This window comes from Tetrao urogallus (assembly GCF_951394365.1).
Source record: "Tetrao urogallus genome assembly, chromosome: 1".
Taxonomy (NCBI): Eukaryota; Metazoa; Chordata; class Aves; order Galliformes; family Phasianidae; genus Tetrao; species Tetrao urogallus.
Genome location: NC_136813.1, coordinates 114,621,527 through 114,634,598, shown reverse-complemented (window position 1 = coordinate 114,634,598; position 13,072 = coordinate 114,621,527). Strand labels below are relative to the sequence as shown.

The 13,072-nt window shown below is 40.5% G+C and overlaps 1 protein-coding gene across 2 annotated transcripts in view; it reads left to right on the top strand.

Annotated features, from left to right (window-relative positions):
• Nucleotides 1-13,072, top strand: part of GSK3B (glycogen synthase kinase 3 beta) — a gene marked incomplete at both ends in the record, with an annotated part of 137,691 nt that overhangs the window by 79,461 nt on the left and 45,158 nt on the right. For both annotated transcript variants that reach the window (XM_079549577.1, XM_079549576.1), the window contains one exon: nt 11,435-11,545. In XM_079549577.1, coding sequence (XP_079405703.1) covers nt 11,435-11,545 — 111 coding nt within the window. The remainder of the gene's footprint in view (nt 1-11,434; nt 11,546-13,072) is intronic.

The window sequence follows — 13,072 nt, the reverse complement described above, 5'->3', positions numbered from 1 at the left end:
TACTGCTACCTTTCTTGAATTATAGACATGTTTTTTAGCACTCGAGCATTCTAAGCACTCTAGATTTATAGAACTTACATGGGCTTGGGATTTTGCCCTCTGCCCGTGGGAGCCTGTACACATATATATGTATGTACTGGTGTGTCTGCAGTGCTCTGAGGTTCTGTATACCTGAGCTGACAGCAATAGGAAATTAACTGTGGCTGCCATGCAGTGGATTAGCAGAATGGGAAAGGGAAAGCACTTCCCTCCTTGTATGCAGTATTTAGGAAAGGAGGTGGCGCTCCCAGGGTGACTTGATGGCAGGTCTCTGCAGTCTTATACAGTGCACAGAGGGAGAACTCTAGATGAGCTTGCCTCTGCCTATGGAAAGCTTGCAGAACCAGCCTGCAAGAGTCAGGGAGAAATCTGATATTTTTTCTTTTTTTTTTTTCCCCCCAATTTTTTTTTAAGCTTAGGTCATCCATTTTACCGTGCTTACCAAACAAAAGTAGAGGGAATATTTCCAGGTTATTTTTATGTCTGTTATTTTGGTGGTAGTTTGCTGGTGGTGGTTTTTCAAGTATGTAGTGATCATTTAGCATATAATCAGAAATTCTTTAACCGTTATGAGTGTAAAGAGAGAAATACCATGAAGGAGCGCTTGGTTATAGCTCTGTATTTAACCAGCTTGTAACTTAGCCAGAGTGAAGTAGAACTTCATGAGACAAGCAGAAGACAGCTGCCTTGTCTGATGTCTTTCAGAAATCTTCTGCCAACAGTGGAAATGTTAAAATTTCAGAATGCTGTTCCAGGAGTCTTTGTCTAATAATAACTTAAGTAAAAGTCTTTTGTAAATCTTTAACTTGATGTTGAGCTTGAGACTGGATTTTCTACTTAGCTCTTTCAACTCCACATGGCTAATTCTTGGCAAAGCTAGTTTTGTTTTTAATAATGCACTCTCTGTCCATTGCAAGTGAATCTTAATGCTTTGGGGAGTAGTTTTCTTTCACATTCTTTTCTGTTCTTCTTTGTTCATGTTTCTGCTCTGTACCTTTTGAAATTTCCACTTCCACCTCGCTGCTAACTGGGGCGAATGGGAACCAGTCCCTAGGGTGTAAGTACACCCAGCATCAACAGCAGTGTTCAGGTTGCAAGGTCTCTTTGCAGTTCTGTGCAGAATGATACATAATTGGCTTGTGAGTGTTTCCATGCTGGCAGCAGTACATGGAACTAACTGCAAATTAGTTTGTCATCTGCTGTTTGGGAAAAGATCTAGATAGCAGCAGGTCAGGGTTCTGAAGTGATGACTGTGGCTTGCAATTCTTGTCTGTCTTCATATAGAATTTAGCATAGATTAAACACAGATTAAAACCTAACTATGGCAGAAATGTTTCACATGTAACTAACTGCTCATCTCTTTAATTAAACAGTTTGACAGTGAAATTAATTTTGGTACCTACATACTAAACATTTTCATGTTGCCATGATTATTTCACCAGTTGGTCCAAGTTGGAGCCTGCTCGGACTTCTCTCTGCTTACCTCCCTGTAAGCCCAGAGGTTTTTGTTTCTTTCTTTGTTTTAGTTCTGGTTGGGTTTTTTTGTTCTTCTTTTTTTTTTTTTTTTTTTTTGGTAATAACTGAAGCTTAAATTTATGTCCAGATTCTGTCTATTTAAACAGATACTGTTGGTACTCTTTGAAAGCCTTGTGCTGACTAGTCCCTTCAGTTTATTTTAGGCATTTTTGGGAATGAGGCAACCTTCAAACTGTCTTCATTCTTGCAAAAGAGACAATTACATTTTTTTGTTAGAAAAATTGAAGCAACAGGAAATAGATAAAATATAAAAATAAATTCCAAGTAACACTTGATAATGGGACTACTCTTCTGCTGCATCAAACCTATAGCTACTTTATAGAGGTTCTGCCATTTGCTTGTGTTTCATACCTGCTTTTGCCGAAAGCAATCCAGCATAGCAGCATAGCAGCAGCAAGTTCTTGTAGTAAACATAGTTTTGATTACTTCTCCTTTGTTTTCTGTGTCTGTGTGAATCCCCCTTTTCTGAGCATCTTTGGAGTTGCATTACCTTTATATAGGTATACTTTATGAAGATGTTTGTATGTGTGAGTGTGCTTGTATATGCTCACTTGTATGTATGTATATTTATACATATATACCTTTACATATATAGGTTTACATACTGACTATACATTAATCATGTTTGACTAATAATTTCCAGTTTAAGATTACTCACAAAGAACATATAATATACTTTAATCAGGCAGTTGACAGGCATGGCATTGAAGTTGTTTCTGTAAACTATATATGCCTCAGTTTCTTCTTCCTGTAATTTGCAGACATTCATCAGACCCGTTGGATAACTCAGTTCGTCCAAAAGATTACCTTAATGAATTTTCCAGAGTAGGTTCTGATTTCTTTTTTTTCCTGAGGCTTTATGAGATGACTGATAGTAGAGCACTGACTTCTGTCACTGTACTGTGCTTTTTGGTGGTCTAAAACCTGTAATTACGAGTAGTAGAAAGAAATAGAGGGGAGGAAAGAACAACTAACTGGTACATTGATTTGTGAAGTGTTCTCTTTACAGAAGTAGCAGCGAGTCTTTTCCATGTGTAGTTTTGTGATTTCTGATTTTCTGGATATTCCTCGGTGAAAATGGGCATGTTTGTAGGCTAGCCAACTCTGCTGTGTTGGTTGTAGTTTTGGTATTCTGCTTTATGGTATGGTCTTGAACAAGAGACCCAGTTTGGGCAGCTCAAGGAGATCAGACCATATTAGGAAGTCACACTTTGTTTGATTTTGGTTCCTTTTCCTTAATTTCAAGGACTGCTTTGTGTGCAGCATGATAGATAAATGTAAATGTTGTAGTGAAGCATGGAGTAGTCTTGCAGCCTGCCCTATTTAGGTTTCAGCAGCACAGAGCTTTTGAACCGTGCTCTAAGTTAGAGTGGATCTGGATAGACTGAATACTACTCCCATTGGCTTCTGTGCTGCGAGTATTTCCCAATGTTTTGTAGCCCAAACTAACTTCTTAGATCAATGGCTGCTGAATTAAACTGTTCAGCCTGGTAAAACCTGAAACAAGAGTTCCTAATCTACATTCTTTTTCCTCTGTATTTCTGGTTTGGATACTTCTTGATGGTACTTCCTAACTGTCAGGCTTTCCTGTGTGGATGTTTGAGAGTTTGGATCCATGTCCAAAAGAGGGAGAGGGGTCACTGGAAAGATTTCTTCATGCATCAGATTGTATAAAAGTAAACTAAATACTGGTTTTGTTGGGTAATTGTATTTCTGGTTATGTAGCTTTTTTTCTTGTCAAGGTACCTTGACAAGATGACTTATTCAGAGTCATCAAAGCGTATTTGAAAGATCATAAATATGCAATATGCTCGCTTTTTTCTGGAGGCTGAGCTGGCCCATCTGCATCTTTTAATTGATCTTTAATCTTATTTAGCCTTAGTGTAACAGCTTGCAGCTGAAAGTCCATGCAAACTCAGGGTAGAAATTTTCTCCCATAGGCTGAGGTTTAAAATTAATGTGCAGGGCATGGTGTGCAGCAGTTTGTAGGTGTGGCTGAGTGCGTGTCTCAAATGTGCTTTGGCAGCAAGTTACTAAGCTACAAAGAAGAAATTTGGAAGAAGGGAGTGACTGGCTGATTTGAAAGTTTGGGCCTTGCTGAACAGCTGTTATTTCTCTAGGTTCACATCCCTACTAGGGAGAGGCACATCCTCACCTTCAGAGGCATGAACATCACCGTCGTTTCTTGCAGAAATGACAAAAAAAAAACCACCTTGGTTTTGTGCAGTATTCACACATGATAGAGCCTCGAGTCCAACTGCAAATAGACAGAGACTGTGTGAATGCTTTTCACCAGCCCAGTCAAGTGCTGAAGGGCTGTTGCTACAGATGAGTTTAGTCATTATGATCCATTTAATCCTTGGCAGATCTGCTGTGCTGTCAACAAAGGAACAATTAATGCCAATTATTATGAGTTCGTGATGTTGGTATCGTTAGTCCTTGCCTAAGGCTGGCCACACTTGTTTCAAAAAGGGCACCAGTCATCAGATAATGATTATCAGTTACTGCTGCTAGGGCTAGCAACATGCTGGGAATTTCCTCAGCTATACCTAAGAGCAGTCTCTGGTTTTGAGTAGATTTTGTTACTAGAAATTGCAGTTATGCCCCTCTGCAGCAGGGCTTTGCAGTAGGCAGCAGAATCCTCAGTGTGGACAGTGCCTGCTGTGGAAATGGGAAGCTCTGATTTCACTGGGTCTATTAAAAGTCCATTATGCCTGGTGAGTCACTTTTATCTTCTCAGATCATTCTTCCACCAGTTTTAGCTGTTCCTCGCAGCTGGGCTTGTTCAGCCTGGAGAAAAGAAGGCTAGGAGGTGACCTTGCAGCCTTCCAGTACCTAAAGGGAGCCTACAAACAGGAGGGGAATCAACTCTTTGAAAGGGTAGATAACAGTAGGACAAGGGGAAATGGTTTTAAGTTGAAGGAGGAAAGATTCAGGTTAGATATCAGATGGAAGTTTTTTGCCAAGAGAGTGGTGAGGTGCTGGAACAGCTGCCCAGAGAGGTTGTGGATGCCCCATCCCTGGAGGTATTCAAGGCCGGGTTGGATGGGGCCCTGAGAAGCCTGGTCTAGTATTAGGTTTGGAGGTTGGAGCTTGATGATCCTTGAGGTCCCTTCCAAGGCATACTGTGATTCTTTGGTTCTCCTTCTCATGGCAAGGTAGGTATGCAGGACAGCTCAGTCAGCCCAACTTTCTCCACTAATTTCCATCTATCTACAGATTTGTTGCCAGCCTGCAGCATAATGTCTAAAGATGTGATTCAAATGGCCACGGATCACTTGTGTTAAAGATCACAAATCAATTCCAACTTTCAGATATTGGGTGGCTCCTTCCATCTTCATAGAAATACTTATCCTTGGAATTAAAACAAAAATCCTAAGGACTTTACAGGGTGTGGAATAAACAAGATAGGCAGGGACTCCCAAATGGTCTTCAGGCAGGACTTTTTTCCTTAATGTTGTCATCTTATGTGGGAAAAACCATGACAGAAAACTTTCAATGGAGGGAAGAAGTGTTGCCTTAGAACACAAGACTTAGAACATCACCTAAATGTAGTCTCTTCAAATGGTTCAACAGCTACTTTAGAGTCAGACCTAGGTAAGATCTTAAATGTGAATTATATTGATTGGCCTGATTTCTGTTGTTATACTGCCATTACAGCTGATCTGGTAGGCATCTCCTGCCTCAGAGTGTATCTTGCTGAAGGATAGTATTATAAGCCAGTTTGGGAATTTTCTGACAGACAGATGTGGGAACAGAAAGCTTGGGACCCACATAATTTCTGAAATTCTGTCATAGAATCACAAAGTTGGAAAGGACCTGCAAGATCATTTAGTCATACCATCTTCCCATCACCATTGCTACCACAAGCACTAAACCATATCTTGTAGCTCCTCATCCAGACGCCTCTTGAACACCGCCAGGGATAATGACTCCACCACCTCCCTGGGCAGCCATTCCAGTGCCTGACCACTCTCTGAGAGAAATAGTTCTTCCTTATGTCTAAGCTAAACCTCCTCTGGTACAACTTGTGGCCATTTCCTCGAGTTCTGTTTGTTGCCTGGGAGAAGAGGCCAAACCTCCTCATCACAACCTCCCTTCAGGAAGTTGTAGTGTGCAATAAGGTCTCCCCTGAGCCTCCTCTTCTCCAGACTGAACAATCCCAGCTCCCTCAGCCGCTCCTCATAAGACTTGTTGTTCCAGACCCCTCACCAGTTTCGTTGCCCTTCTCTGGACACGTTCCAGAGCCTCAATGTCTTTCTTGTAGTGAGGGGCCCAAAACAACACAATACTCGAGGTGCAGCCTCACCAGTGCCGAGTACAGGGGGCTGATCACCTCCCTGCTCCTGCTGGCCACACTGTTTCTAATGCAGGCCAGGATGCCATTGGCCCTCTTGGCCACCTGGGCACACTGTCAGCTCATGTTCAGCCAAGCACCAACCAACACCCCCAGGTCCCTTTCCTCTTCACAGTCATCCAGCCACTCATCCCCAAGCCTATAGCACTGCGTGGGGCTGTTGTGGCCAAAGTGCAGGATCCGGCACTTGTCCTTGTTGAACCTCATCCCATTCACCTCAGCCCAGCGGTCCAGCCTATCCAGATCCTCTGCAGGACCTCCCTACCCTCAGGCAGATCGACACTACCTCTCAGCTTGGTATCATCTGCAAGCTTACTGAGGGTGCACTCAATCCCCTCATCTAGGTCATCACTAAAGGTATTAAAGAAGATATGCCCCGGTACCCTTGGGGGACACCACTTGAAACGGGTCGTCAGCTGGACTTAACTCCATTCACCACGACCCGCTGGGCATGGCCTCTAGCCAGTTCCTTACCCAAAGAATGGTATACCTGTCCTTAGGCACTGAGGGAATATTACCTAGTAATTGTGATGCTAATAAAAATAGAGGTGTATTTCTGAAATGTGGTTGTAAACTGCAAGTACAGACATGCTCATGTGGCCACTGGATGTCACCATTCCTTCATCTAAATAAGGGCAATTCCAGCATTTTTTGCATTTAAGGATTTTTCCAGAATGTCATGGCTACCAAGTAGTTAGAGTAGGAAGCCTGAAATTTCTTGCTTTGTCTATGAAAGCTGCTCCAAAGGCTTTGTATCTTTAAAGTAGTATGGCAGCATTTAAGATAAGAGGAGAAAGGTGTGTCTCTTACTCTGCTTGGAAAGAGCGGGTGAAGTATGTGCTGGTTGTAGCTGTAAGAAAAGGTAAATCAGTCCTTCAGAGTGTAGTTCTGTGTTTAGGATTTCTGAATGCAGAGTTTAAGAAACTCCTGTGTTGTTCATTTCTACTCAGTGGTGCTCATACAGTTGATCATCTGAAAACTACCTCAGAAAAATGAGTTGGGATTTGAAAAAAAGAGGAAAATAAGGGAGGGGAGGAAAAAACACCTGGAAATGCCATAATTGCCACCTCATTGTTGCTAACCTGACTGATGGAGACTGAAATGAGCATGTTCGTTGCTCTTTCCAGACACTGACCAGTAAGTTCAGTCACCATGGAAGAAGGAGTAAATAGATTCAGTACTTTTTATTGTATTATGTTACTCCCAGGCATTCTCTGTAGAATCAAGGGAGGACTGCCAATTCATGGGAACTTCTGATGGCGTCCCAGATATTGATGCATTCTTCAGAATATGCCCTGTGATGTTCTCTTCTTGCCTTCAGCCTGTCCTTTGGCATTTAAGAAACCACTAGTTTCTTAAGATGTGTTTCTGTCATCGCATTGGTGGTGAATAAGGGACTTACTTGCACTGGGACTGAGATGTGTCAGTTGCAGTTTTTCATGCACACGTTCCAAATACAGTATAGGCAATATCTGGGGGGAAAAAAACATCCTAGAAAGCACCTAGAGTTAGTTTAAGTTTGTTGAGAAGGGAGATTCACAGAGGAGAAATATTCTCTCCCTGCCAGGAACAATCCAGAAGAGCAAACCTTTTAATTCGGTAGCTAATGGTTTATACTGAACATAGTGAATGCCAGCAGGATAGCCTTAAACAGTTTTGCTTTTGTAGATTGAAGGACAGAAGAGTTTTAAAAGTGGAATTTGTGACTTCCAGAAGCCTTTTATGTGTTTGTAAAACAGTGTTTTTACTTTCACCAGGTCTTCAGCCATGCGTTATTTAACATTCATGTGCTGGAGAAGTTGTATTGCAGCCTGTTGGATTTCTGATTTCTGACACAAAAGATTCAACAACATTTTGGCTTCTGCATCCTACTCATGCTGCTCGCTGAGGCACAGTTTGTATTGGTATTTATTTATGCGAAGTGTTTCCAACTGGAGTGAAATGGTGCTTCAGTTATTGGTTCTTGAGAAATACGGACTGGTTCAGTGACAAAGCCATGGTTATTTTGCTCTGAATCTTTTAAGTGTTCAGAAGCAGCATGTGTCAGCTGAGAATTTATCTGCCAAGTGACAAAAAACAACTTCTAACATTTGACACAATTGACCGTAAATGATTGCAATGCTGAAGTCAAAATCCTAATGGAATGCATTGATCCTGTATTTCAGGATCCAGCTCCTCTGTGTACCCTTTTTTGAAAGAGTATATATAGAACATTACAACCTGAGCAGCAGGCATAGGAAAGTGTTGCTGAACACTTGACCTGTTGAGGAAGGCTAATAATCTTTTCAATCCCAACTTCTGTAGGAAAAAAAACATAATCTTATGTTTGTTTTCTGCAAATGATTTCTATGATGCAGCCTCCTCCAAACCATTCTGGTCTCTGTAGGTATGTGAGATAGGCTCCTGGTGGGTTGGTTACTTTGGCTGATTCCCAGCCCAGCAATTTTGGAACAGTAGTGTGGAAACAAGTCACGTGCAGAATATGTGGTGAGGTCTGAAAAAGGCCTGTAATGGAAAGATAAGCCTTGATCCATTCTCTTGATCCTCAAACAGTTGCCCTCATTTGGTGAGCTCTTTGCGCTAGCCCTGTTTCCTGTTGTACTATATCTGGGTCACTGGAAAAATATGTGTTTAGGAGGAATGCATGAGGTAGGCACACCAGCTTACATCATCCTCAGAGCTTGTCAGGCCATGACTGCTTTCTAGCTCACACTGAATCTTGTTCAGAAAATCCAGATAATTTGGTTGTTATTTTTGTCCCGATCATGCTCACAGAGAAGGGTTCTTGAAACCTTTTCTCTTAAGTGTTTATCAGATTTGTACAAGGTAACATCAGGAGGAGGTAGGTCAGAACACTCAAATCATCTTTAATTCATGAACATAGCTATTTAGGGCACTTCTGAAGTGTCAGTTGCTTGTGGTAGGAGTGAAGTATGTTGCTTCTTACATAGCTAACACTGTAAGGCTTGCCTTTATAGTTGCATATTAAAGTTTTGGGTGCATCAGACGTGTAGATCTAGGTAACATGTTTGCTGGTGGGGGGAAGAGATATTCCTGTTCCATCCTGTGTAGATTTTAACATGTAACATACACAGAAACAGCAGCATTCAAACCCCATATAGTTTCTTCAAATACTGTGGGTAACATCAAAACTCTTAGGGATTTGATTGGGTGGGTGGCAGATCTCCATCTGCCATAGAAGTGCTTTAATCTTTTTGTGCCTGTGTCACATCGTGCCACTGAAGTAGTCCTCTTTCCAACAGATTGCAAAGTAAAAAATCAAAATGGAGAAAAGTAAAACAGATGGTAGGAACTAAAAGAGTTGTTTAATTCGTATAACTCAGTTCTGTGAAGGTTTTAGTGGTAATGTGTTATTTGTATATACCTCCTTTTGCTTGTACTGTGAGAGGATGATGAAATCACTACAATTCCATTGTTACTCATTTTTTTTCTGTCAAATCTGTCATGAAGGTCTTTTTGATACATGGAACATGAACCCGCTGAATCAACCTCAGTAGCAGAAAGTTTGGCACAGTGACTTGTTACACATATGACTGCTGCTCTCTAAGAGGTTCAGCAGTCTATACATTCATCAAGTTGTATCTACACTGAATCAAGCGTATCCTCATTTTCAAGAGACTGTTTTCTCTTTTGGTATATACAGCTTGGCCTACGATGCATAAGTTAACGTAAATTTTTTGGAGAATATGTTGTATTATTAATAATACCAGGAAAATTCTGTCCCAAGTAGATGTTGTGTTGGATTTGTGTCAACTGGAAGGGCAAAAGAACAGTTGCTGCAGAAGGGAAAGTGCTGAAGTACAAGTAGGACGAGTTTTTCATGTGATTGCACACCTGTGGAGTTCTAGAGCCATTTGGTATTGCCTTTGGTGTTCGTCCCTCAGTGTCCATGTTCTGGCTTGTTCCCCAGGTTCCATGATGCTTTGACCTAGTTCTCAGGACAGGAGAGGGAGGCCCCAGGACAGGCAGGTTTTCTGGTGCTGCTTTTCCTTCTCTATGTTGCACAATTCCAATAAGAGCAGACGCAAGCCAGTGGGTCATCAGCACTCGCATAGCACGGGTGCTGTTACTGCTGTTGTTTAAGCAACAGTACTTAAAGGAGAATATCTTTTTGTAGGGGAGAGTGTTGTAAGCAGGGCCTTGCATGGTGACCTGGCCTGTTAGGAGCCATTGGTGAGAGCTACTGAGATGTGAAAGTACCAGTGTTTATTGTCCAGTAGTGATGACCATAGACTTTGCACATCAGGTATTTGAGGTGTTGCAGTGTTACCACAAAACGTTTACGTCCCCAGCAAGATCCCGGCCACTTGCTCAGACAGAACACGGTGAGAGTGCACACCACGCTGTGCTCTAAGTCATTAGGTGACAGTGGTGTTATTAAATTGAAGTTGAATGAGGTTTGTTTTGAAATTGAGCAGTGTTAAGATCAATAGGCAGTGGGCCTACTGACAAGCTGAATACCTAGGAGCTCTGTAGCGTCATCCATGTAGAGTCTCTCCATCTCACCTTTTCCTGTAGAAAAGCACCGCAAGCACAGAAATATACCTCTGCTTAATTCAACTGGCTTTCAAACGTAGTCTTTTAGGTTGATATAATTAATGGGGGGGGGGGTGTATAATTAAATGTATTTGCAGCCCTGATGCTTCGCACAGAAGACTGCATTAAAATATCAGAAGTCTTTTTAAGACCTGTTTTACCACTGAAATAATCCCATCCCCAATTAGACACTATGTGATTACAGTACTATGTCATTTAATTCTCCTTTGTTCCTTCTTTCCTTTGCTAACAAACTCTGTGACAAAGTACCTTATTATAAAGCTACTTTTGTTTTTTCTCTGTATTACATTCACTCAAACCTCTAACTTAATTCCAGATGTTAGAAACGCAGACTCAAGAATCATTTTTATTTTGTTCTGTTTTACTGGAATTAGTTTGTAGGCTTAAGTTGGACAAAACTGGGGCGTTAAAATGCTTATTTAACAAAATGGCCATGAATATTAACGCTAGCTTGCTGTCTATGAATGGATAGCAGTAATCAGTTATAATTACTAATCTCTTAATTGTTAGGAATTCACTAAGATTAAAGCAACATTTCCAAAATACGTGGCGTTTTAAAACTTTTTAAATATGTATTTGTATGGTATGAGTTTGGGAATTCTAAGTTTGCCCTTGAGTTTCCCCAGGGAAAGAGACTAATATTTCAAGGTGGTGTCCCATAATGAAAATAATAATGAATGGACATCATTGTCCTTATTTATAATTAGAAGATACATTACGGTTGAGGCCATATAGAGTAGTGTGACCTTAAATGTAAGTTTGACTTAGATATTAGAGTGCGGTGCTAAGCCGAAAGGGAAGACAATTTGCTGGCACACTTACTAAAGATGTTTCCCAACCTGTCAGCTTTTTTTGAATGCTTTTATTGTTCTTCATGCTTCAAGATAATTATTGATTTATTTTTTTTCTTCTATTCTCTTTCAGAAAGATGAAGTGTACCTCAACTTGGTGCTGGACTATGTTCCTGAAACAGTATACAGAGTTGCCAGACATTATAGTCGGGCCAAACAAACACTCCCTATGATTTATGTCAAGGTAGGTAACTAATAACTGTGGTTAGATGAAGAGGTATATTATAGGAATGAACTCTCTGAATACCTATTTTCTCACATAATTAGTTTTCTGAAGTTTTTAGAAGTATGTGTGTCTTGAGGCAAGAAACAAAAAAGATCAGAAGATGTATTTGTTAGAGTGAAGGAAGAGTAGAGGCAGGAGGCTTAATTTTCTTTCAGCACCTGATTTCTCACTTTACAGAAATGTCAGAATGGTTAAGGGGAGGTCTGGGAAGTGTGGGGTGTTTTGTTTTCATATAGCTTAGAGTCTGACTAGCTAGATTCCCAGCTTCAGCTTTCAGAGATGATGATGACAAAGTAGTACAAAGGTCAAGAATTTAAAGAGAATGTCAGGAAGAATGCTATTCTCTTAGGTGTTGTCTTCTTCCTTTGCCTGGTAACTAGGTAAGAGCTCTTGTGCCTCTGATGAAGGAATGAAAGGTGTGCTTTTGTCCCCTTCCCTATATGTGGAGCTCACTGCTTTTACCACTTGTGTTGAAGAGTGGGAGATGTTTTTATGCACGTTTTAGCCTCAAAACCTCAATTTAGCTGTCTTTATCTTTTATTGTCCTTTGTACAGTAGTTAAAGATGAATAAAGCTTCATTTTTTGTCTAGTATGGGACCCATCTGGGTCTCATAATTCTATTTCGTTTATTGTGGTGACCACAGTTTGCATGCTAATGAATGATCGCGGAATCATAGAGTATTGGAAGAGATCACTGAGTCCAGTGTTGTTAACTTGAATTTAACTTGTTAACATTACACACAGATAACATAAAATTGAAATGAGCAAAAAGTTTCTGATTTGTATTGATTTCTAAAGGCTCATCTTTAATTGCCTAATGCTTAACATTAGGGTGGGCTGAAGAGTACCTTTTAATTTGATTGAAAAAATGAATGTTGCAAAAAGTAATTATTCCAATAACAAAGTGTACGATTACCCAGTATACCAAAACTGTAAATTAAGTGTCTTGGCAATAGCCAGCACTGTTCCCTGTTTTTAAGAAAGCACAGGATATTAACATTCAGCAGTAAGAATTTCTACTGCAAGGTAATTCCTGTGCTTGGCCTGTTGGTGGAACAATATGTCCTCAGGTTATAAGTGCCACAAAACTTGTTAGCCTAGCTTTTGATAAATTATTCATTTAGTTTTGTTCTAATTGCTGTTAATTATGACAACTTTGAAAAAATGGTCTGTAAGTATCCTGTGAGAGAGAATTCTCTTTCACCCATTTCATCTTCCTTGATATTTGGCACTTCCCTTTCCATGTAGCCAAGAAGTCTGTTCTTACCTTGTTTTTCTGACAAGGCAAGCCTATTTCAGCCTGATGTTTTAAAAGAGACTTTGATGGCATTAGAACTTTTGCAAATGGAAGATACCTTGGCAATCAGATCGTACCCATTTGTTCACTTTTGATTGATATGTAGGAAGGCAGAGAGCTCCTCTTTCCTAGGTAACGAAGAAACTACTCATAAAACTACAAGAATATTTTCTAATAATCTTTTTGT